Source organism: Gopherus evgoodei, chromosome 8, assembly GCF_007399415.2.
Source record: "Gopherus evgoodei ecotype Sinaloan lineage chromosome 8, rGopEvg1_v1.p, whole genome shotgun sequence".
Taxonomy (NCBI): Eukaryota; Metazoa; Chordata; order Testudines; family Testudinidae; genus Gopherus; species Gopherus evgoodei.
Window position 1 is genome coordinate 97,594,859 of NC_044329.1, and position 26,202 is coordinate 97,621,060.

Consider the following 26,202-nt stretch of genomic DNA (forward strand, 5'->3'; position numbering starts at 1 on the left):
GAATGTCTCACTCATTTCCTTCACCCTCATTTCAGATCCCTCAGAGTCACATTGGCTGTCTCCTACTTCATTTCAACACCACATACTTTATGCTGAAACCATGGTTCACCACTGGACAGTGAAATGAACAAATACGTATTGTGTAATTTAAAAAATATGGACACCTATTTTACAAAATATACTTTCCATTAACTTTAGTTACCATTTGTATATTAGTGCTCAACTATACATATTTTTAACGACTACTCCTGGTCATGACATTCAAAGAGGATAGGCCAACCAGATTTGTGTGAATTACCATCAAGTTAACTACTCCAAACAGAAGTCTGTAACAGCTTGTGGTAGTTCTGACTTCTCAAAATAATGCATGATAGGTATCATAGTAGAATGAGAAAGGGCAATTTAGGACTGAAGCAGAAATGGCTGGCATAAAAAGTTACATGCTAAAATATTTTCCTAGCCTTGCTATTTGGTAAATTCAGTACAATCATACATTTACAGTGGGTGCAATTATTTCACCTTCAGTGAATGCAATCAGTCCATTATAATGAATTGGTTCTTAATATATTTTTAAAAGAGCTAAAGCTATTGTTAGCTGAAAATAAGCATGGAACATTTTTATAAGCATTTTTACTATTCATAGCTATAGTATTACAATGACTGCTTACTAGCTGCAAGATATCAAGATATTACACCAAGAAATCTTTCATACTATGGATTAACAATATAAATTTTCCAGTAGTTGCAGGGGAGCTAAGTATGGATTGACATTAAAGGATAATATTTCCAACAATCACATGTATGAAGCATTTCAGGATGTGGAAGCTTTGTTTCAGTACAAACTGAAAAGGCTAAGAACTTTAACCTCTAAAGGTTTTGCAACTGTTTAACAGAGCTTCTATTTCTTAATGTCACATATTTGAAAAAAGTATGTTTATGTCTCCTTACCTGCAGGTCTAGTTCTTGACATCTTTGCTTCAGTTCTTCTTTTTCTGCTAGTGCTTCTTGAAGGTCTTCAAAGGCTCTTTTCATCTCAAAAAAAAAAAAGATTTAATGCAAGTTAGATATATTGAAATTAAGATTATTTTATATGCTCCCTGTCTGTACAAGGAGGGACATGTAAGAGTAAGGCACATCTCTGCTGCAAAAACAGACAGCAAAACTATAGAACCAGGTTCTGAGATTTGCTGCCACAAGGGAGTTTGGTTTTGTTTGGTTGTGTGTTTTTTTGTTTTTTTTTTCCTCCAGGTGTAGACATTCTCGAAGTGACTTGCTTGCCTAAGGTCAGAGAGAATCTGCAGCAAGGTAGAAGACTGAACCTGAGATTTCCGCATACAAGATTACCAACCAGGCTACTGACCATCCTTCCTCTGATAGCTATAGGAAAGTTAATGTCATCATAGGGGAGGCATCTGAGCTCTTTCTTAGGGAAAGAGTGCTTTTAAATTACATGCTAATTCTACTTCAAGAACAGAACTCTGGTGTTTGGGTTCACTCAGAACTCAAATATTTTCCAAGATCTCTCTGCAGTATGCACTCATCTGTATTTTCTAACCTTTATGGAGGTTGATAGCAGTTACTCTTTGCTCTTCCTGTCACATCCTCCTGCAGTCTCTACTCAGGCAACAGAGATGGTAAGATCAGCCATTTCATGTCTTTTTAAAAAAAGCTAAGTTTATGTGCACTGTTTTACTCAGCCATTCACCTACCTCTAGCACTATGGGTGACAATGAAAGATAAGAGTTAAATTTACTCTAACTTCCTAGTGTAGCATCAGCATGTTGCTCTGCCCTTTGTGAAATACAAGTCTGGGCACTGATTTTGGTAAGTTGATCTGAGGGAAACAACCACTGGCTGGTAAAGTAAGAAGCAAGTTAATTTGTATGGATGAAGGACTGAAACTTTTTTCGTTGGGAGATGATGGGAGAGGCACCTTTGTGTCTACTCTCTGAATTTACAAGCACGGTATGATGTGAATAAATTATTTTGGAAACTCTTAACATTGCTTTGACTGTTATAACAAACATAAGGCAATTACCTGTTGTTCCATTTCACCAGATGTATCACTTGTGACAGAACTCAGTATTTCCTTGCTCATGAGCTAAAAACCAAAAATGGCACATGGATTAAAATAGTGCAAATATACTGTAGAGCTAGTGGCTTCTGTTATTGAATAAAAAATTAGATTCTGCCTCTCCCCAATTTAACTTCTGTAATTGTTAGTGTGACAGATACAGCAGTTTCCTGCATATCCTTGGGAAACCGTATTGAATTAAAGTTAAGTATCTTTGGGGTCCATTGTATTAAATGAATGGCTTATGTATTATTGTGAACCAGGACGTACATAACTTTTCTAAGGAGATGTGATGTGAGGCCTGGGAGTACAAAGGATTATATTGAAAATGTGCCACACAAGAATGGACTTTTGGGACAGCAAGTATGAAGTGGATTTCCTGGGGAATACGTAGGGAAAGGTTAATGCAAATTCCTACCTCTGCTTATGCAAAAACTCAGCCTTCTGAAACTATGCCCTGATGAGTGGGCCATGTCTGCTGATTATCTGTTCCCAGAGACAGGAGATGGTAGGCCTGAAGTATACTAAGAAATGGTGAATTGCCGAGCCAGAGTTCTGAATCTGAGACAGCTATGAACTTGCAACCACAGAGAAAACCCAGCTGTGGGTTCTGAAGGACTGAAACCTATCAGAGCTTGAGTCTGGAGTTGGTGGTGATCACTGGTAAACTTTTTAGCATGCACGAAGGTTCTTTTATTATTTAATATGTTTTCTCTGTAATGCTTTCATATTAAGATTAAAGAAACTTATGATTGTGAGCCATGCTTCTGGGAAAAAAACCAATGAAATGCAGACACTGTCTTGCTGGGGATAACAATATAGGCAGGGAACCATGATGCCTAAAAGAACAGCCAGTCAGGAGAGAGTGAGATGCGGGTCTTCATGCAAGGGAGTTGACGGCTGGGAGCTTAGAGTGGATGCCTTTGGTGGAACATGGAGGGGGAATACAGATGCAGTTGCTCTGAAACTGTGACAGTTAGTATTTGAGTATTACACTGTTACACTTAACTATTAATTCAAATCTACAGTACACAGAGAAAGTACTCTGTTCTTTTAACAAAACAGGTATAGTAGCTTGATGGGTTGGTCCCACTGAAATCAATACCAAAACTCTCATCAATTTCAAATCGAGACAGCTGTTCACTCAATGAGTTTAACCAGCATTATCAGAAACATTGGAGTGTGACAGCTTAGATCAACTGGCATGGAGGGAACAACTGGAAGACTAGTATAGAGTACTGGATACTGTGTTTGCCAACTATCACAGCTAATAAGCTCTGCCTCTTACTCAAATCTTTTGATAAAAAAAAAGTCAGTGCTAGACCCAGACTTTAGCCAGAAGAAAAGTTAAATGAGTCAAAATATGTAGCAAACAACATTCTGCTAATCAGAATGTTATCTACACACAAACGCTTAGTACCCTTAAACACAACTATTGAAACTAAAGTTGTATTAGGTTTTATTACTGGATATATTTTCAGTGTAGGATAGGTGTCAGTAGAATCATAGAAGATATGGGTTGGAAGAGACCTCAGAAGGTTATCTAGTACAACCCCAACTAAATCAGGACCAATCTCAACAAAATCAAAGAGCTTCAAGTAAAACAGACTTCACCAAACTCAGAGAACTGGTAAGTAAGGTAACATGGGAAAAAGTTCAGGAGAGCTGGTCCCATGCAGAAGTCAGAGCAGCTTAAGGGTTGCCCTAACTTCCATCTGCTTTTAACAGCCCTCTGAGGACCAACACTCAAGTGAGGATCCTCAGAACACAAAGTGTGCTCTAGCACAGAGCTGAATTGAGAACAGATAGCATAGAGCTGTTTACAAGACATAAGGGGAATGCCCAACTGCCTTTAAGGAAGCTTTCTGGTTCTTTTGCTGGTGATCAATGCAAAACAGCTGGAGAGGGAAGAGGGGCAGGGAGTAAAGATCTGGCTCTATATATTTACATTCAAAGCTTTCCTGTTGAAAGTTTTAGGCTATTTATACACGAATTATTACTTACCTCTTGAATAGCAGCCATAACAACATGTTGAACAGACTCTTCTAGGGTCATTATATTTTGTATATGTTCTGTAGTGGAGAAAAAGTATTTCCAATAATTTACTAATGACATTTACCGTAAAATGGCTTGAAGTGGCATATGTTCTGCCCTTTCCACAAAGCGGATATCAATGTACAACAAAGAACATGATAAGTCTATGACAAATCATTTCCAAAAAAGTTATTGCTCTTATTAAGAATAGTTTCAGTGACGCTGACATATTAGTAAATATGGAGTGAGGCCCTATATACGTAGGCCCAATTCTCCCATATGTTAACTCATATAATTTCAACAGGTTGCATCATATGGAAGTTTGCAAGATTAGATTAAGGACAATTTTTTCCTTCTGAGGTACGCATATAGCTCAGAGAGAATTTGGCCCTTTGAACATCCTAGGACTAGAATATTAGCAGTCAAAAACATCTTGCAGTAACTAAGAAAAAAGAAGAAAGAATGACCAGATCTAAAGCTTTACAATGCAACCTTTTCCACAAAGGCACCTGTTGTGTCAAAGCTTATGTTATGCATAACAAAACCTGTAAATTTCTATTTACAGCATTTCACAACACAAAATTAAACTACTATTTAAGACAGAAGGGCTTCATTTAAACTCACAAGAGACCAAATTCAAACTAAGGCTTTTCATTCCAGCATGAAAGTTGTAAAATTTGCAACACATGACATATTAAGAACAATTTAACATCTTGTTTACCATTAGTACTTCTAAAATTTACAGTATATACAAAGGAGTGAAAAGCCTTTAAATATTTACATTTCCAAAGTTTACATTTGACCCTATTATGTCAGCTTTATTTGGTTGCTTTGAGTTTTCAAATTTTTTGGTGGAGAAAATTTTGTCACTGAGATAGCACATGAAGTGTGATAGATGAAATGTCATCACTAATGCTTTCTCAATGCAGGATGATACCATCTTGCTTTCTAAATACTCATTGACGCAAGACTTTAACTAAATGACTATTTTTTTTTTATTGAATAATCAAAGTGTTTTCCTGCACTGTAATGGGTGCTTATGGGAGCATTAACAAACAAAAAGCAATCACCTTAGACCTTTACAGATAAATAAGAGATAGCTTAAACCAGGGGTCGGCAACCTTTCAGAAGCGGTGTGCCGAGTCTTCATTTATTCACTCTAATTTAAGGTTTCATGTGCCAGTAATACATGTTAATGTTTTTTAGAAGGTCTCTCTCTACAAGTCTATATATTATACAACTAAACTAGGGTTGTATTGTAAAATAAACAAGGTTTTTAAAATGTTTAAGAAGCTTCATTTAAAATGAAATTTAAATGTTGATCTTACGTTGCCGGCCCACTCAGCCCGCTGCTGGTCTGGGATTCTGTTCACTTAGGCCAGCAGCGGGCTGAGCGAGGCCTGCAGCCGGGACCCCGGCTGGCAAGGGTCCGTCAGCCAGAACCCCAGACCAGCAGCAGGCTGTGCAGGGCTGACGCCCAGGACCCAGAGGGCTAGGGGCTGGGTATGGGGGGGGGGGCTGTAGGTGTCAGGGCAGGGGGGGAATGGGTATGGGTGGGGGTGCCAGAGTCAAGGCTAGGGTTGGGGAGGCGATGAAGGAGTGAAGCAGAGGGCTGGGTGTGTATGAGGAAGGTACAGGGCTCACAGCACGGGCCTGGGGGGTGTGCAGGGTCAGGGCTCAGGGCAGAGAGCTGGGTGACTGCCCCCCTAAGAACTTCCAACCCCACTGCTCCTTGTGCCCAGACTACCTCCTCCTAGGACCCCTGCCCCCAACTGCCCCCTCAGGGCCCCACCCCCATCTAAGCCTCCCTGATCCTTGTCCCCAGACTGGACCCTACCCTCTACCTGTCCCAACTCCTATCCACACCCCCGTCCCCAGCCAGAACCCCGGGACTCCCATGCCTATCCAACCACTCCCTGCCCCCTGACAGGACCCCCAAAACTCCCAACCCATCCAACACCCCCCCCGCTCCCTGCCTACCCCAACCCCTCTCCACACCCCTACCTCCTGACAGGACCCCCAGAACTCCTGACTTATACACTCCCCGGCTCCTTGTCCCCTGACCACTCCCTCCAGAGACCCCCCCACCCTACACTGTCCCCCCCGGACCTTCCTTGCTCCCGGTCCCCTGACTGCCCTGACCCCTATCCACTCCCTGCCCCCGCACAAATCCTGGGACTCTCATGCTCCATCCAACCCCCCCTGCTCCCTGACTGCCCCCTCCAGAGACCCTCACCCCTAACAACCCCCACATCCAACTCACCCTGCTCCCTGTCCCCTGTCTGCCCCCACCCCATACAACCCCCCCAGCCCTTGCCCCCTTACCATGAAGCTCCACACAGAGCTAGATACGCTGCTCCGCGGGATCACACAGCTCTGCCCCTCCAGTTGAGCGAGGAGCATGTCTGCCTCCCCGTGGAGCCGAACGCTGCCCCGCGGGAGAGCGCAGCCCCGACCCCCAGAGCGCTGCCTGCCACGGCAGGGCTCCAGGGGAGGGGCGAAGGTAGGGGAGGGGCCGGCGGTTTGCTGCGCTCGGCCCAGCGCTCCAGCCCGGGAGTGCAAACTTCGCGGCTTGCTGTGCCGGGAGAGTGGGGCCATTTGCCCTCCCCGTGTCCTCGACTATGCTTCTGCTCCTACCCCTGCTGGGGGAGCAGAGGGCAGAGGAGAGCGGGCCAGGCTGGGCAGGATTTTTAATGGCACGCTGGAGTCCTGGCAGGCTCCAGCGTGCCATTAAAAATTGGCTCCCGTGCCGTCTTTGGTACACATGCCATAGGTTGCCAACCCCTGGTTTAAACTATTAGTTTTAAAATGTATTCATTTGCAAACTTTATGCTTGGACACATATTTTGTTATCAATCTGGGATTGTATATAGTATAAGTGATAAATGTAAAAGCCACTTTCCAGTCCACTTTTAAAGAAAAATATTTGACGCCAGGCTAAGAACCTGCATGCAGACACACTTTCTAAAGTTATTATTAGTTTTCACAAACTCCAGTTTCAAAGAGTTTATGATGATAATATTGTTCAACATATTAGCAGAAAGAGGCTAACACTTACTGTTTGATTCGGGAACAGAAAGTATATTTTAAATGTGACATTAATTCCATCTTATTTTGTATGTGTGCTACTATTTGCTATTTCCTAAAGTAAGGATTGCCTGAGGAGGTTTTTTGTTTCTAGGTATCTCTTCAACAGGTGAAAACAGCATGTACCTTGTTTCTTTTCACAGTTGACTGCACAACCTAAAATAAGCTGCAGTAACCTGCCCAGCTCTGTAGGATCTGAATGTTCAGATATCTGATTTAAGTCAGGAACAAGTTCTTCTGAAATCTGCTGACCTAAAAACTGTAAAATATAAAAGATAAGTTTGGCATTTCAATTATATGCATGATGAAGATTTAGCATTCATATACATATTCATCCATCATGCAAAAGATCTGGCCACCCCCCCCCACAGTCAGTTGCTCTCCCCCACCCTCACTCACTTTCACCAGGCTGAAGTTGGGGTTCGGGAGGGGATGCAGGCTCCGGGCTGGGGCCGAGGGTTTCACAGTGTGGGAGGGGCTCTGGGCTGAGCCTGGGGCAGGGGGTTGGGGTTCAGAAGGGGGTGAGGAGTGCAAGCTCTGGGAGGGAATTAGGGAGCAGGAGGGGTCTCTAGACTGGGGCAGAGTGTTGGGGTGCAGGAGGGGAGTATGGGGTGCTGGCTCTGGGAGGGGACTCAGGGCTGGAGTGTAGGAGGGGTGGAGGTGCTGGTTCTGGGAGAAGGGTCAGGACTGGGGCTTGGGATGCAGGAGGGGGGTAAGGGTGCAAGAGGAGGTATGGGGTGCTGGCTCCGGTAGGGAGCTCAGGGCTGGGGTGTGGCCTCCTGCCGGGCAGCTCTTACCTCCAGCAGCTCCCAGTCGGTGGCGCAGCATGGCTGCCACTAAAACAGGCTCCCTGCCTACCTTGGCTCCATGCCACTCCTGGAAAGGGCCAACGTGCCACTGCGGGGGCGGGAGAGGGGGCGGCATGTGGCTTTGCGCGCTGCCCCTCTCTGCAAGTACCGCCCCCACAGCTCCCATTGGCCACAGCTACCCATTCCAGGCCAATGGGAGCTGCGGGGGTGGTGCTTACAAGCAGAAGCAGCGTGTGGAGGGAGACCCCTACCCCCAGGGCAGTGGACCGCCCTGGCTGCTTCCGGGAGTGGCGTGGGGCCATGGCAGGCAGGGAGCCTGTCTCAGTGGCAGCCCAGCTGCACAGCTGGAGATCGCAATCGACTGGGAGATCCTCTAGGATCAACCAGTCGATCATGATGGACTGGTTGGCGACCACTGTTTTAAATAAACACAATTTACGAACTTAGTGGAAGAAGAGGACATAAAAAACTAGTCTGTTTTCATTATTATATTGGGTTTGTCAAATGGAAGGTGGTTATCCTGCACATAATCACAGAATTAAATATATTTTTGTTTAAAAAAAAAAAAAAAAAAAAGAAGACGTGTTCAAGCAGGCAGAATAAGGGTTATTTTGGGAATCCTAACTTTAAACTGCCTCACTTCAAGGCTCAAGGTTGGGTGCTGTATTAACAGTTGTCATTTAGTACCCTTTTCTTAACAATCAATCTAACAGAAAAAGTACTGTTGTCAAATTATTATTTTGTCAAAATCTGCACGTGTATTTATTTAAGTGTCTGATCAATTTATTCATGTTTTATGCCCCCTCCCTGCAAGTTTTTCAGAACAATTTGCCTGGGGTCTTAGAACAGAAATTAGAAATTTCAGCTGAAGAGATCACTTTGGAAAGTAACAATAAGGAGCTTTGAATAGAAGTGACTATCTCAGTCACGAGTAAAGTAAAATTATTCAATGAGTAAGTGGATTCTGGCGAAAATAAATACAGATTTTGAAAGCTTACTGTGGAGAAAAGTAAGTGATTAAATGTCAAAAATAAGATTATCCTTGCTTATTTAAAAAACTGCAAATAAATATATTCAGAATGTTGCATTAAAAGCTAAGAGAATCTGTTTTTTCTATTAGCAGAACCTAAGAGCAGCACCACAACATATTTCACAGGATGTTTTCCCCCCAGGGATTTCTCATCCAAATACTTATAAGGCCTCGCCTTAGTTAGCTTTTAAAGCCAAATAAGGTTGTACACTTCTTCCCAAAGGGTGCTTTTCTAAATATGCAATATCAAAAACCTCACTTTCTTCTTATATGGCAGCAAGTATGTTTCTGCAGGATATGCAATTATTAATGTCATAGTAAAGAAGCAGAATCAGGCCGTGGAGAATTTCACTTGCAGCTGGCCAAACATGTCTGCTGCTAAAAACATAATGGAGTAGACAGTGTAAATTCACAGTGTTGAGTTCAACAGAGTTTCCATTACTTGGTCAAGTCATAGCATGTTTGAGAAATAATCATCACTCCACCCAGACAAGTTTTATACGCAGCCTCAGTATTTCTCTATTGAGAGAATTTTCCTTTATATCACGCTATAACACACATTTCACAAAAAGAGTATCATTCATTATAGGAACAAATTAGTATTATTCTATAGTCAGGATTAATTTTAGTGAAAGAGACCAATCCTTATTTGTTATATGAACAAAACCAACAAAACTGCTGTTTTTTCCATACCTCATGATAGTAGTCCATAATTCCTTGCAGAACCTTTTTCAGATTACTGGCCTAACAGTATATAAAAGATAACATTGATTATATGCTACTTTTCTCAGACTAAAAAACCCCCAAAGTTTAATCTGACTGCATTTTATTTTCATTTAAAAATCTACACAGTAGTTTTATGAGAAAAATATGTAATGATGCTGAGAGAGAATTAAGATGAGAAAGGAATTGCATGTGAAGCACAGATTGTGGTAAAATATGTTTAAATCAGTTACGTACAATTTGAACGTGTGTGTTAATTATTGCTCTTTTTGACAAACACCCCCAACATTATAACATAGTAATATTAGATAAACTCGGGAAACATCATCCTAAGCAACTGCAAATAGTTTTTGCCAACTTTCATTTTTGGTACCTTTATTCTCCAGTTGTCACCAACATCTTCTTTAATACGGCTTAGCCATGATTCATCAAACCAGGCAACATCTCTAGAATAAAAGTAAACTGTATTTACTAAACATTAAAATGGCATAATTCAAATGAGACATCAGACTTCTTGCGTAAGTTTTATATTAGAAAATTCACTACAGTATCTGAAGAGGTACATTATTGGAAATTTTCTGTCCTGGCGAGTGAATTCTACTGAACAAGACATCAAAGCTAGGTAGTGAAGACACTCCACTCTGCAGGGCAGAAGGAATTTTGAGGCTTCAAGAATATAATGCAAGGGTGGCCAACCGGCAGCTCTGGAGCCGCATGCAGCTCTTCAAAAGAAAGTATGTGGCTCCTCCCAGGAGCCAACTCTGGGGGAAAAAATGGTAGGTGCTCAGCACCCACCGGCAGTCCTATCAGTCCCCCACCTCTCCCACCTGCCAACACCTCCCCCCATCAGCGCCTGCCCCTCCCGCCCGCCCGCCACCATGATCAGCTGTTTCGTGGCATTGTGGCTTTGGGAGAAAGGAGGAGGAATGCCCAGCCCCCCTCCATCCCCCAGCACCTCCCAACATGATCAGCTGTTTCATGGTGTTGAGGCTGCTCTGGGAGGGGGGCTGGGTGCACGTCCTCATTCCTCCCTCTCCCTCCCTGAGCCATCTCAATGCCGTGAAACAGCTGACCGCAGTGGGAGGCGCTGGGAGAGGGAAGAACGAGGACACGGTGCGCAGCCTTCCCCGTTACCTTCTCCTCTGTCTCCTTGCCTGCTGCCCCTGTTTCGCACCAGGAGGCTCTGGGAGGGAGTGGGGAGGAGCAAGGACTCATCTCACTGGGGGAGGGTGGCGGACTAGGGCAGGAAGGGGCAGGGTTTGGGGTGGGGACTTGATGAAAGGGGTGGAGTGGGAGGTGGGGCCTGGGGCAGAGCCAGGTATCCAGAAACGGCTGGCTGGAGCCTGGTCTCTTTCAATAAAATAGCTGGTGTGGAAATTTTTAATCAAAATTTTTCTTACACCATCTAACAATGGAAGGTAAGTTCAAACGGAAAAGAAAATACACAGATGAAAATCGAGGCTTCCAACAGGAGTGGGAGCATAAGTACTTTTTCATTGAATGTAATGGTAAGGCCGTGTGTCTTTTTTGCTAGACACGTGTCTCTAAGTTCAAATCCTCAAACATGCAGCGTCATGCCATGCACTTGTGGATCAAGAATTCCCACAAGGTTCTGAACTCCACAGTTTAAAACTGAAAATTTTGAAAAAACAAACAGATGTAGAAGCCCAATTCATCACTCGATTTGCCAACCAAGCGCAGACTGTAACGTTAGCCTCCTATTATATGGCCTGGCACATAGCCCGTGCAAAAAAGCCCTACTCTGAAGGCGAGTTTATAAAAAAGTGCCTCATGGATGCGATTTCAATTGGGGTCACCAGAGAATGAGAGAATCTAAAGAAGAAAAGCTACAGACCAGAAATTTTCACGCGACACAACAGAACCCAGAATCTCCGACTTGAACAGTGACATTGAATGGCTACTGCACTTGCAACTTCAGCAGTGTAAGTATTTGAGCATCGCTTTGGATGAGTTGAGCGATGTACAGGATAAAACCTCAATTATCAGTATTTGTTTGGACTATGTCTGATGACTGTGTCGTAAGAGAAGAACTCCTGGATATTGTCCCACTAAAGGGCAGTACTCTCGGACGAGATCTAAAGGAGGCGTTGATGTTGCTAGTTGCGAAACACCACTTCCCCACATGGATGGAGCCCCATCACTTCTGTAAAGGGATCTGTGAATGGATTAGTAGGGCTTTGTAAGTGTGATGAGAGCTTTCCCAAATTTTGGACATTCCACTGTATTATTCATCGGGAGAAACTGGTAACTAAAAATCTCAAATTTGATCATGTTATGAAACTAGTCTTGCACATTGTGAATTTCATTTGCTCAAATGCACTCAATCACAGACAATTTCAAAATCTAGTCAAAGAACTGGATGAAGACAACTTTCCTGCTGATTTGCCATTTCACTGCACAGTTCGATGGCTCTTGAGAGGTAAAGTTATTTCCTGTTTTTTCAAGCGCCTAGAACCAGTAAAATTGTTTATGGAGGAGAAGCAAAGAATATACCCTAAGCTTACAGATCCTGAGTAGGTTCTAGACTTAGCATTTCTTGCAGACATGCTGCTGCATTTGGATAAACTAAATGTGGACTTACAAGGAAAATTCCGATTGCTGTCTGATCTAGTGCAAAGTGTATTTGCGTTCATGAACAAACTGCAGTTGTTTCACAGACAAATGCTTGAGGGAGAGCTGACACACTTTCCCTCAATGTCACAACTTCCAGACAGATCAAAAGATGATGAAGCAGAACCCCTAAAACTGAGCACAACTAGATATGCGAGCATGATTAAAGATCTTAAGGACAGTTTTGAGGCAGAAAAGACCTCAAATCAGATTTCTGATTGACTCTTTTAGTGCTGAAGCCGACTGTCTGAAGATCCCTTTAGTTACTGACGAAGCAACATACCAGATGGAAATAACAGAACTTTTGAAAGATGACAGATTCAAATTTGTTCAGAAGACAGAGGGGACCCTTACTTTCTGGAAATCTGTGCCAAAGGATAAATACCCCAATATTAGAGGTGGGTCCCTAAAATTAATCTCGATGTTTGCCTTGACCTATGTTTGTGAGTCTGCTTTCTCAACACTCAAACATGTGAAATCCAAGCACCGATCCATTTTGACAGCCAGCCACTTAAGAGAACTGCTGTGTGTGAACACAACTGAACATAAACCAAACTTCAAGGGAATCGTTGAAAGCAAAGATTGCCATAAGTCCAACTAAGTAAAACATTAAGACAAGTTGTTATTATCATTAACTATACATTATAAATGCATAATAAATATACACTATCAAATTATACAATGATTGTGTGTGCATGCACACACACACGTATATAATTTATTACATAATACTGTGACTCTTTGGCAATGTACATTGGCAAATTCTGGCTCCTTCTCAGGCTCAGGTTGGCCGTTCCTGATATAGTGAATTAAAATTAAAACATAAATATCTAAAATATTTCTTTACTGTGCCTAGTATTTATGCTTTGTACCAGACCAAAAAAAATCATGTTTATGTTTAGATTAAACAGTTAACAAAAATCTGAACTGACAAAAGACAGCTACAGCAGTTACAGTTAGAGTTAACATATTTATGCACTTATGCTATAACAATTTAATTAGTCAAAAGAATTAGGAAAGAAAAAAGTTATTTGTTCTAGATTGTCATTTTACATAACTTTTTGTATTTCTTTTCAGAGCCACTAATATAATGTTGTCCCACTGAATGGATCTTGCTTGCATTAAGAGACATTTAGAGACTTTAAAGGACCAGTCCATATGCATGCTATTAGTTTACCAATGGAACCTTTTAATAATATTGGAACAAGTTATTAAACAATCAGTTTGTAAGCATGTAGAGGATAACAGTGTTATAAGGAATAGCCAGCATGGATTTGTCAAGAACAGATCATGCCAAACCAACCTAATTTCTTTCTCTGACAGAGTCTCCGGCCTAGTGTAGAGGGGGAAACAGGATACATGATACATCTTGATTTTAATAAGGCTCTTGTCAGAGTCTCACAAGTCGTTCTCACAAAAAAACTAGGAAAATGTGGTTGAGATGAAACTACTATAAAGTGGGTGAAGAACTGGTTGAGAGACTGCACTCAAACAGCAGTTATCAATAGTTCGTTGTCAAACTGCAAGGATGTAGTTACTGCAGGAAGATGCTAATTAATCTCTGCTGACTGTGGTAGGTGCAGTTTGTTAATCCAGCTCAGATACAGAGGTGGGTGCTGCCCCTTTGGTCAGAGGATCTAGGCAAAACAGTCCTCAGGGAGCAACCCTAAGAGCAGCCAAACCCAAGGAGTAATTTTGGGCTTAAAGTTGTGTAACTTCACGTTGAATCATTTTGTTATAGCCAAACCCTAAGAAGGTGGTTATCTTTGCCCTTATATAACATGTGCATACTATGTTTTGGAGCATGCTGGGAAAAGTACCTGCTTACACTTATCAAATTGCTAATCATCAAAGCTGTGTTTTTAAACAGTATATGGCCCCGCATTTAACCCTTCTTTTCTTATCTGAGCCAGCAGTAAAGAGGCATAACACTATTTCAGTGACAGTAAGATGTTCTGATCTTGTGTCTGAGCTGACTGCAGTTTCAAACAGTGGGCATGCCACCAAAGTGACATGTCCACTAGTGTTTAACTCCACTCTGCCACTCCAACCCCAATTCGCTATTGAAATCTTGGCAGGACAGAAAAATATTTTTAATCTCTCTCCCATTTTTTAAATAGGGGTTTTCCCATGACAGCTTCAATACTTGAACTATACAAGCTCCCAGAATACCCTTAAAACATAATGGTCAAGACCCAATAGCAGTACTACACAAAGACATGTAGGTTGAATTTCCAGTTCCTCTCTCTACAAGGAAAGTAGAGCAAGGACTCAAGCACTGATATCCATGAAAATGGTGTCAAAGAGAACTCATGATCCTGTACTCCTTGCACATTCTGACCTGCATCTAGTTCCTAAATTCCCAATAGCAGTATTCATGGGATAATTTATACCAATTAACTAACTGAAAAAACAAAAACAATTCATGAAGACACAGACAGAAAAGAGAACAGTGATGATCCTAATGTTTGTATTCCAGATCATTTTTTTCCACCATGAACAAGACACACCAAAGATTAGATGTACGCTCCCAAAACATTTTCCCATTAGACTATTCTGTAATAAGGAGACAAGATGGGTGCGTATCTTTTATTGGACCAACTTCTGTTGGTGAAAAAGACGAGCTCTTCTTCAGGAGCTTGAAGGCATGTCTCTTTCACCAACAGAAACTTGGCCAATAAAAGATATTAACTCACCCATCTTGTCTCTCTCTTATCCTGAGACCAACACAACTACAACAATACTGCAGACATATTCTGTAATAAATCAAATTTCCATAGCAAATTAATTCTGAACAATCTATAGGAGATAAGGGAAAATCTGTGCTTCAACTATGCTTATACTAAAAAAACAAAACCAAAGCTCTGAGGAGAAGAGGGTGGAGAAATTACTCCAAACCATCCACTCTGTCATGTTGTTGATATTCGGTCAGTATCAACCCCATAGTAAAGGCATCTTTTTCACTCAGTTATAAACACCCCTATCATACAAGTTGAGATATGTAACATTTTCTAGGAAGATATACATTGTTATTCTGCATATCTGGTACTTTGGAAAAAAAAGTATGAAACCTAAATAAGAATGCAGAGTAATTTGATATATACTTTTTGAACTTAACTGTCAACTTACATTTGATGAAGTACTTGTGCCATTGCAACACCATTTGTCAAGTCTTGAACATCTTTGCAGGGTCCAGTAGTATTAAATGTCTGCAACTAAAGACAGACAAACAATATATTTCTAGTTCAATATAGAAAGAGACAGGGAATTAGATGCAATTCTCTTTTTTTCCTTAGTATGAACCTTTAGTAAGATGCCTCTTTATTTTAAGTAGCCTGGAACATCAAAATCCCTTCCACAAACTGAATAATGTGTAAACTAAGCCAATAAACTATTCCTGCGCAATACTTTGATAGAAAGGCAATTACCAATATTGGCTTAAAATGTTCAAATATGCTGACCTAGTGTTTTTCCATAGTAGTGGTATTCCTATCTCTCATTGTAAACTAAACTTGTGAATGAACATCAAGTTGAGAGACTGGTGTAACATTTACTTGTTTCTTAAATTGGGTGACAAAGCTTCCATTTTGATGTTTAAAACCCTCATCAAAAATTTGCTTAAAAATAATAAAAAGAGAAATATTCTAATTTCAAACAATCCCAATTCAATCATTCATAATGTATATGATAAATATAAATGTTCACCTCCCTTAAGACCTTTAAGATTATTGGGAAAAAAGTTATATAAAAACAGATGGAGATGTCTGCTTTTGGGTGGCAAAAAAAAAGTATGGCTACAGAACAGTTATCACATTCTTCAATCATTCTTAGCTGTTTTCATATTCTTAGAGTGTGCAAGTGTTGCATATTGGAAATATACTTGCTTGGAACATGGGAAACTCCAAAGTCATCCTTACATTTTGGACTGCATATCAAACATATAACTAAAATTCATGAAACCCTTCTTTAACATATAATAGTACTTTGAAGCTTTTACAAAAGAGCTGGAATAGAAGACCAGGAGAAAGGTACATAACAGACAATGAACATTTGAATTTCCTAATGGCTGTATATAAAGAAGCTTTTCCCATTTAGTCTCTCATAGAAATATATGAACAAAAGTAAAATTAAACATCACAGCCCCATATTCCATCTACCAACCTTCATCTCTCCTACAAAAACTGGTATTATAGGAGCTGATAGGTTGCCTAACACTTCCATCTCCCCCTAACACCTTCCATTATAAAAATGTCTTGAAACCTTTTAAGAAGCTCTAACACCTCCATTTTGAGTTTGCAGCCTAATTAGGCATCTTTTATTTTTGTTTGAAATTACTATAGATATTACTGTAGCTCCTAGAGGCTCCAATTAGAATCAAAGTCCCATTGTGCTAAATGCTACACACATACATAGTGACAGACAATCCCTGCCCCTAAGAGTTTACAATCTAAGGGCTCAATCGTTGCAAAGTCATGAGCCCAGAGTAAGGGACAGTGTGCTGCTCCTGGTGGAGCATAACAGAACAAAACATAAGAACATAAAAACGGTCATACTGAGTCAGACCAAAAGTCCATCTAGCCCAGTATCCTGTATTCCAACAGTGGCCAATGGCAGGGGCTTTCAGAGGGAATGAACAGAACAGATAATCCCCCAGTGATCCATTCCCTGTCGCCCATTCTTAGCTTCTGGCAAACAGAGGCTTGGGACATCACCCCTACCCATCCTGGCTAATAGCCATTGATGGACATATCCTCCATGAACTTATCTAGTACTTTTTTGAATCCTGTATGCTAGTATACATTTAGTTTGGTTTAAGAGCAGCCTAGCGAGGAGCCTACTTCTGTTAGTCTTTAAGGTGCCACTGGACTCCTTGCTATTTTTGTAGATACAGACTAACACAGCTACCCCTCTCACTCTTGGTACTTCTGCCGTGTGTTTTTAAACTCTTCATTGCTGGTAATGGCAATATGAAAGCAAATAACAAGGGTGTTCTTTTTTTTTTTTAATATTATATGAGTCTGAGCAATTTTCATAGATTTACAAGCTGATTTTGGACCTCTGAAGACAATGGGAGTTTGCAACTGACTTCTGTGGAAGCAGGATCCATTACTGGCAGTAGAATCATTTATAGAAAAGTGACATGAACTTTGCTAAACTGACACTGTGAAGAGAAATATATCCCAGGAAAATTCTATCCCTTACTCCATAGCCTACAGAAGTCAAAGACACTGCAAAGGACCGGGGCATGATTCCCTCAGTGCAGTGTTGGGCTGCCACAAGCACTGCAGTCCATAGGCAATCTCTGACAGGCTGCTGCAAGACAGAGCATGCAGGACCAGCTCTAACTGGTACTGCGGCCCATTTCAGCACCCAGTACAGCCCAGAATCCAGCTTAAATCACTTTTGCTCTCCACCCCACTGCGTGGGGCAAACACTTTCTGCCTTAGAAGCACAACTATTAGGCTAGTGCATTGCATATGCTTTGAAGGGTGTATTACACATCTTATGACATAATTCTTATTTCTCCTAAGATATTGCATGTTCTGTCACTAAATAGCCATACATTTTAAAGTAGGACTATACACATATACAGTTATCAGATAGGTTTCAATGCTTAGATGAAGGGGGGGAAAACTGAATTTCTGCCTGAGGATCCAGGCTGGAGGCTCTCCATCTGCTACCACGGCTACATAAGCTATGAAGACAGGTTCTACAGGTTTAGCCTCCAAAGAGATTTTGAATAGAAATGTTTACAGATTTTTTACAAGTGGGACGAAAGAAAAGATTATGGCCCAAACTAACATTATTCAACCACTCATGGAAGGGAAGTCAACACTAAGAATGTTTACCAGTTCTAAATGGCTAAAACTATAAAACAGTAACTCCTCATTTAACGTTGTTTCAATGTTACGTCCCTGCTCAATTAGGGAACATGCTCGTTTAAAGTTGTGCAATACTCCCTTATAACATTGTTTGGCTGCCTGCTGTAAGATTCCGCAGAAGAGCAGTGACTTTATAAGGGAGCACTGCACAAGTTCTGCTTCTCCGCCTCCTCCCCATCCCTCCCACCACTTCCCCCTTAGGACTTTCTGGGAGGGAGCAGGAGCAGGGAAGCCCTGTGTCTCCGCTCCTCCCCTTCCCTCCCAGAAAATCCTAAGCACCGCCATTTAGTGGCACTTAAGATTTTCTGGGAGGGAGGAGGAGGAGTGGAGATGCAGGGCTCCCCTGCTCCTCCACCACCCTCCCAGCACTTCGTGCTTAAGACTTTCTGGGAGGGAGGAGGAGGAGTGGAGATGCAGGGCTCCCCTGCTCCTCCACCACCCTCCCAGCACTTCGTGCTTAGGACTTTCTGGGAGTTAGGGGCAGGAGCGGGGAAGCGCTGCATCTCTATTCCTCCCCTTTCCTCCCAGAAAGTCCTAAGTGCTGCCAAACAGCTGTGGAGCGGGGACAGGAAGAGGCAGGCCTGGAGCATTCCTGGCAAAATCTGAGCCTGTTCTCTGGGAAAGCTGCCGCCGCTGCTGCTGCTGCAAAAGTGCTTCCTAGCGTCCTTGCCTGCAGCGGGCTGTGCCTGTATGGGGTAAGCCGGGGCACTTCCAAACCACAGTACAGTACTGTACAGTATATAGTATAATGCCAAAAATTCCTTGCACCCTAATCCACTGCATTTATATTAAATCTTATGGGACAATTGGATTCGTTTAACATTGTTTCATTTAAAGTTGCATTTTTCAGGGACATCACTACAACGTTAAGTAGGAGATACTGTACAGAATATCTTAAATATGGATTTCTTCCCCACAGGCAGCCATTCAACATTCTATAATGCAGAATATATCTGCATCTTCCCCTGGGTCTGTGGGAGACCAAATAAAATTTTAAGATTGCAACTTCCACATATTCTAAATAAATCTCGACGATAATTTTTTAAAAACCGAGATAGATGGCATGAATATGGTGATCAATCTCATCTGCCAGAGTTATTCCAGACCTGCAATACTATCTACTAGAACTTGAAAGGATAAAATAGCTCCTCTAGATAGCCAAGACTTTTTTTCTCATTTGCTTATAGAGGGTAGTAGAAGCACTCAAAGGCTTGGCTAAGAGCTATTTCCTTAGGCACTTACTGTCTCAATGACATACAACTTTGGGATCACAGGAGTTAAGTTTTATAAGTTTTGCTTGAGAAAGCATTCTAAAAGACATTATAAGAAGTGTACATACTGAACAGAAGGGAAAAATAGTTTCCTGTCAACATAAGTAGGAAAGTAGGTTACTGATTATGGGCGTGATCCTGAGTGCTTGACTTCAGTGTGAGGTAAACACACTCATGCTTAACTTTAGGCACATGAGCTGTCCCACTGAGACAATGGAACTTCACATGGGCTTGAAGTTAAGTATGTGTCTTTGGAGGACAGAGGCATAAGTAATGCCTGGACATCATAAAGGCAGGTCAGTGCATTGGATGTATGTATTTGTCATGTAACAAAAAAATAGTCAAATTCTGCTGTTATTCTGGTGTAAGTCTAAAGTAACTATATAAAAGCATAATTTGCCCACACGCCCCCTCTGATATAAAGCACAATGCTAAAGGAAATTCAAGAGAAGCAACTGCTTTAGTATGTTAAGAATCTACCTATACACTATCATTCCAGGCACTTAAATATCTAGGACACTGACACAGGTGTCCATGACACAAGCCTGCTCTAAAGATAGCTTCCTCCTGACTGTTGCTGCAGGTATTATTTCCATTCTTATCTCAATGGAAAATATTGTGGTTTCTCTAATATGAAGGGAATAAAGGCTCTCTTTCCGGGGACACAATTCAGAAAATCTAAGTTTGAGGACTACTGTGGAAGTAATAGTGTTAGACGACAGAAGTTCAGTTTCTCCTGGGCACTTATAAATATATTTTTGTTAATTTGAGTAAGCTAACTTTTGAATATTTGAAAATACAGTATTCCATGACACAGCAGACTGAAGAACATACTAATTCTGTGATGTCTTTAAAACATTAAAAAAGCATCCAATATGTACAAATATTAGTTAACACTTGTAATTCACATTTTCCCCTCCCCCAACGGAGGATATGTATTTATGCTACAGGGATTGCATCAACCAAACGGAAGATTATGAATAAGGTGAACATCCCTTTGCAATACTAATGATAATACAAACCACTTGAGTTTCTCTCTCATGACTACCCACAATAATTGAAACCACTTAATATTATAGATAATTATAGCTCACAGGTCTCTATTAACTATTCCTTTCAATACAAAGCATCTTCTTCCCACCCCACTGCTATTTTGGAAGTGAATTCTATATTAGACCTAGTTATGGAAAATTAAAGTTACATAGACTGTAGCAGCGTATGGCTATTAATAACATTAAGCGTTCACTAACTTATGAGAGTTACATCAGTGAAATAAGATGTTAGACCAGAAAAACAAAACAAAAACCACAACACACACATGGCAATATATACATGCTGTAATAGCAACACACAAATAATCTGAACATATAGATTCTCATTTTCACTAAGGTCCCTTTACTAAAGGAACCTTTACGTGGAAATAAGTTATAATTACACTCACTTTATGATCCCTTTCCATGATTAGATCTGTATAAACAGCCAAAGTATAAATGAGAGCTAGGCCCATAATGTCTAAAGCAGCACTAATAAAAAGTTAGACACACCCATTTCAGCCCTAAGAAAAAATTCTGGAATTTGGATATATGCTCAAGTTGTTCTTACCTATGCTATGGTGAGCCTTAGGATAGGCTATTTTTTTTGTATATTAATGGGAAAAAATTAAAAACCCTGAAACAATGCTAAGATGAAGGAAAGGAAGACTGAAAAGAGATACAGAATCTAATTTTTGTACATGTTGAACATGTAAACACTATGTGGGTGCCAGCACAAAAAAAAATGGAGTGAAGAAAAAAGCATGAAGTTATTTTTAAACTATTATATAAGACTCTGAATTCCATGACCCAGTAACAAAACATACCTATATATTTACAAATACTTTACTCCATATATGCATGCACATAGTTTGAACTTGTTGGAGGAGTAAAAAATGGGGTTCCCCTTCCTATAAGTACTATTAAATCATCTCTATCTTGGTTATTTTTTTTATCCCTGCATTTCTAAATTACTTCTACAGAGTGATTAATTCTCCTTCCCCATTCCAATTTGGCACCCACCAACTGGCTAGTATTTCCAAAGAAACATTCTGGACCAGATAGCCCTGCTATAACCTAACACTGGCTTTATATAATTCCTACTGCAATCTCTCAGTATTTGGTACAATACAGTTCCATCAAAAATCTTTTTAAACTTTAAACCTGCAACTCCTGAACTAGAGAGCCAAGAAATCATCCAAAATATGAGCAAAACTGAAAGGGAATGTTCAATTTCGATTAAATAACTTGTCTGTTGCACATGCAGCGCTGCACATTTTGAAGAGTTTGAGAATCACTGTACTAAATGTTTTAAGATCTTACATTTTTGCTTTTGTCAATTGAAGGCTGCACTTTAAGTGTTAATTGGGTGTAAGTTTCATTTTATTATTTTTTGTTAATAATTTAACAGGCTTCCAAACCAAAGCTAATGCTGAAAAAATAATGATCAGACTCTCAGCATATTGGGATCTGAGAATGGTCAAACCTGTCCACTGCTCCAAAACCATTGTTATTTCAACAATGACTTGTTGGTTACAAGAAATGTCATTTGGTTCTTATGCAAATTATAACATAATAGCAATTTTTCTACCTATAAAAAATTTCAGTTCCAGTTAATTTGCTTCCTGGTCCAGGAAAAAGTATAACAAGCCATGTGGATTAGGGGGTGGGGGGAGTGGTAGATGTAGTATATCTTTACTTTAGTAAGGCTTTTTATACTGTCTCCCGTGACTTTCTCATAAATAAATTAAGGAAATACAACCCAGATGGAGCACTATAAGGTGAGAGCATAACTGTTTGGAAAACTGGTGGTTCTCAGTGGTTAACAGTCAATCTGGAAGGGCATATCGCATGTGGTTCTGCAGAGATCAGTTCTGGGTCCAGTTCTGTTCAATATCTTTATCAATGATTTAGATAATGGTCTAGAGAGTACACATATAAAGTTTGCATACAATACCAAGCTGGGAGGGGTTGCAAGTGCTTTAGAGGGTAGGATTAAAATTCAAAAGGATCTGGACAAACTGGAGAAGGGGTCTGAAGTAAATAGGATGATATTCAACAGGGACAAATGCAAAGTACTCCACTTAGGAAGGAACACTCAGTTCCACACATACAAAATGGGAAATGACTGCCTAGGAAGGGATCTTGGAGCCATCCCGGATCACAAGCTAAATGAAAGCCAACAGTGTAATACTGTTGCAAAAAAAGCAAACATCATTCTAGGATGTATTAACAGGAGTGTTATAAGCAAGACACGAGACGTAATTCTTCCGCTCTACTCCATGCTGATTAGGCCTCAGCTGGAGTATTATGTCCAATTCTGGGTGCTACATTTCAGGAAAGACGTGGACAAATTGGAGAAAGTCCAGAGAAAAGCAATAAAAATGATTAAAGGTCTAGAAAATATGACCTATGAGTGAAGACTGAAAAAATTGGGTTTGTTTAGTCTGGAGAAGAGAAGACTGAGAGGGGACATGACAACAGTTTTCAAGTACATAAAAGTTTGTTACAAGGAGAAGGTAGAAAACTTGTTCTCCTTAACCTTTGAGGATAGGACAAGATTCAATCGGCTTAAATTATGGCAAGGGCAGTTTAGATTGTACATTAGGAAAACTTCCTGTCAGGGTGGTTAAGCACTGGAATAAATTGCCTAGGGAGGTTGTGGAATCTCCATCATTGGAGATTTTTAAGAACAGGTTAGACAAACACCTGTCAGGGATGGTCTAGATAATATTTAGTCCTGCCATGAGTGCACAGGCCTACAAGTCTATGATTCTAAGATTTCCCTTCCCTACCTCTTACAGCCTTGGTTATTAGGTCAGACGTGTAAGCATTAGCAGTATTTTCCCTTTGCATATTAAAAGGGCATAAAAACACTCCTGTAAACCATGATTCTTACTGATGCATAATTCAGAGGTCTGCAGTCTTTTACCATAATTGAGAAGCTGGTAAAAGAACATCTCAAGTCTGATTCCTATTTCTTTCCACTGAATGGTTAGAGAAAATTAAAAATATTATATTCTCTCTCTCACACACACATTATAAAGTATAAATTACTATTTTTTTAAAATTAACATGACTCTGCACTGGTATTATTTCAAGACAGTGGCCAAAGAGGTTATTTGTTGTTGTTTGTTTTTTAATGGCAAGCACAAAACCATTGGCATTTAGACAAGATTGTTGCAGATCTCTGACAACTTAAATGATAGGGTAGACTTGACATAAGTCACACTCAGCTGTGGAGAGAAACTTAAAAGAGAGGAGTAGATTAAAGAGAGAGAAGGAGAATTAATTTTAAACAGTGTCTCTCCTCATTTCGGGTGCAAAATGTTTATATGTTTAAGAGGTACATTTACAATCTCCATTTTTTAAACAAAAACTTAATCCTGTGGGACTTTATTTTAGAAGCAGCCATAGATATAAATGCTTAATCAGACACAGTACTGCATAGCCTTTCATCAGAGGTCAAGAGATTGCTTTAAAGTGAACCTGAGAATGAAGGTGTCATTCTCCTTGTGACAGAGACATTCGGAGCAGGTCCGCCTCTTCGATCACACCCTCATAAGCTGGACTGTGGTCTGCGATTCTAAGAGGTGGAACGGAAACACCCCCCTCCCCAACAAACAAACAAACAAACAAACAAACAAAAGCAAATACAAGATTCTGGATGCTGCAGATCAAGAGAGTCTGGAATTAAAACCAAACCTCAAAGCAGGTTAAAACATGAGAGAAGAGTTTAATGCTTCCAGAATGCTGGTAAAGGACAGTTTTACTCTTTGTGGATTTAAAAACAACAGTGTGAAACTAACACAATATTGAATGATGATGGCGACAACTAACCAGGTCTGGGGGTTTGCCTCAGATCTAAAAACGAAACCAGAACTAGCTCTGTCCTAGTATTCCCAGCTTCTGTCACATTACAAAACATACACCGACATAAGCAAGAACTCAACCGGTTGTTTGTGTAGGTGGCGTGGATGCACTACATAGGGCGTGTAAGGTGAGAGGCTATTACACAGGGGTGAGGGGAAGGGGGCATTGCATAGGAGGAATAAAAGGGGCATTTTAAAAAGACACCCTCCTGCAAACCCCCGGCGGAGAGGAAAGGGGACAAGACCCACTCGTGACAGAGACAAGCCAGGCTGCTAAGGTAGCGCACGCCACAGCCACGGGCACGGAATTATAGCAAGGTGCGGGGAGGGCATTACACAAGATAGGAGCCCACGGGCGAGGGGCACTGATACAGCGCGGGGATCGCGGACCAGGGCCACTAACCGGGATGCGGAGTTCACTGGGCATGGGGATGAACACACAGGGGCAGGTGCACAGGCTGGTGACTGTAACAAGGGGAACGTTGTGGGGATCGCATATACCGGTCAGCTGCTGACAGGATAGAGCCCCCGCCCGCCCCAAGAGGGGTCAGGCCGCCCCGCCCCGGGCGTACTCACCCAGAGCATGAGGCTGTCGCAGAGCAGCAGCTCGCTGGGCTTCGCCTCCATGGCGGCAGCGGCGCCTTGCTCCTCAGAGCGCTGGCCGGCTACTCTCTCAGGAGCGCTACGTAACCAGCTCAATCCACTAACCTCACTTACGCCCCAAACAATGCGCAGATTACGTAATAACACCTGCCCCGCGCTACAGCGCCACTGTCACACAGTCACTCCCGCCCACTGGCCTGGGACTTGACTGACATGGGAGTCCTCCAATCACTGGAAGGGAAGGCGGAGAGTCCTCCAAGCGCCTCGCCCACCACGCGTTTGCACCAATCAGGGAACCCAGAGGCGGGGAAGGTTCGGCCGGGGAGCGAGCGTTGATCGAGGCCGCGCAAGGGAAGCTGGGAGAGCTGCGGCTTTATGAGGGTGTGAACCGCGAGTCTCAACGGGAGATTCGTCTTCCTGTGAAAGAGCCCTCTGCTCCAGTCATAGCCCCGCCCCCTCCTTTGATAGGTGGGGCTGTACCCATCTCCTGGAGAGCCCTCTGCTCCAGTCATAGCCCCGCCCCTCCCCTCCTTTGATAGGTGGGGCTGTACCCATCTCCTGGAGAGCCCTCTGCTCCAGTCATAGCCCCGCCCCGCCCCTCCTTTGATAGGTGGGGCTGTACCCATCCCCTGGAGCTGGAAGGGACCCTGAAAGGTCAAGTCCAGCCCTCCGCCGTCTCTAGCAAGACCAAGACCTGATTTTTGCCTCAGATCCATAAGTGACCTCCCCCGCCCCCGTGTATTGAAATCACAACCCTGGGTTTAGCAGGCCGTTGCTCAAAACACTGAGCTATCCTTCCCTTGGTCACTGCTGCCACCTCCATTTCCACCAAAGCACTACAGCCCAGTTCCTCTGCGCACAGCCCCCTCATCACAACCGCTGTCCAACCCCTCGGCCGCTGTCACAATCCAATCACCCGCCACCACCAGCCGCTGGCCTCAGTCCCATCAGCACCTCCTACTAGCTGCCATCGCTACAGCAGCCCCAGCGTCGGGGCCCCCAGCCCATCAGACGCCCCTGCACCTCCAACCTGTCATCGCTACCACCCTGTGCACACAGGACCCTCGGAGCCACTAGCCACTACCGCCTCTACCACCTCATCCCATGCCCTCAGCTGGCATGGCTTTGCCCTCCCATCTCCACCCATTCTGCCGC

The 26,202-nt window shown here is 42.0% G+C and overlaps 1 protein-coding gene across 3 annotated transcripts in view; it reads right to left on the reverse strand.

Annotated features, from left to right (window-relative positions):
• HOOK1 (hook microtubule tethering protein 1) overlaps window positions 1-25,243 on the reverse strand; it is a 47,979-nt gene extending 22,736 nt beyond the window's left edge. Inside the window, exons 1-8 of one of the 3 annotated variants that reach the window (XM_030571515.1) lie at window positions 25,021-25,243; window positions 15,518-15,603; window positions 10,131-10,203; window positions 9,728-9,778; window positions 7,322-7,454; window positions 4,079-4,146; window positions 2,039-2,101; window positions 949-1,032 (exon numbers count right to left, since the gene is read on the reverse strand). In XM_030571515.1, the coding sequence (XP_030427375.1) occupies window positions 949-1,032; window positions 2,039-2,101; window positions 4,079-4,146; window positions 7,322-7,454; window positions 9,728-9,778; window positions 10,131-10,203; window positions 15,518-15,603; window positions 25,021-25,071 (609 nt within the window). In that variant the 5' untranslated portion in view covers window positions 25,072-25,243. Of the gene's footprint in view, window positions 1-948; window positions 1,033-2,038; window positions 2,102-4,078; window positions 4,147-7,321; window positions 7,455-9,727; window positions 9,779-10,130; window positions 10,204-15,517; window positions 15,604-24,061; window positions 24,150-25,020 lie in introns of those variants that run through there. The other 2 variants (XM_030571516.1, XM_030571518.1) reach the window with 2 other exon arrangements.
• Window positions 25,244-26,202: the final 959 nt, after the last annotated feature.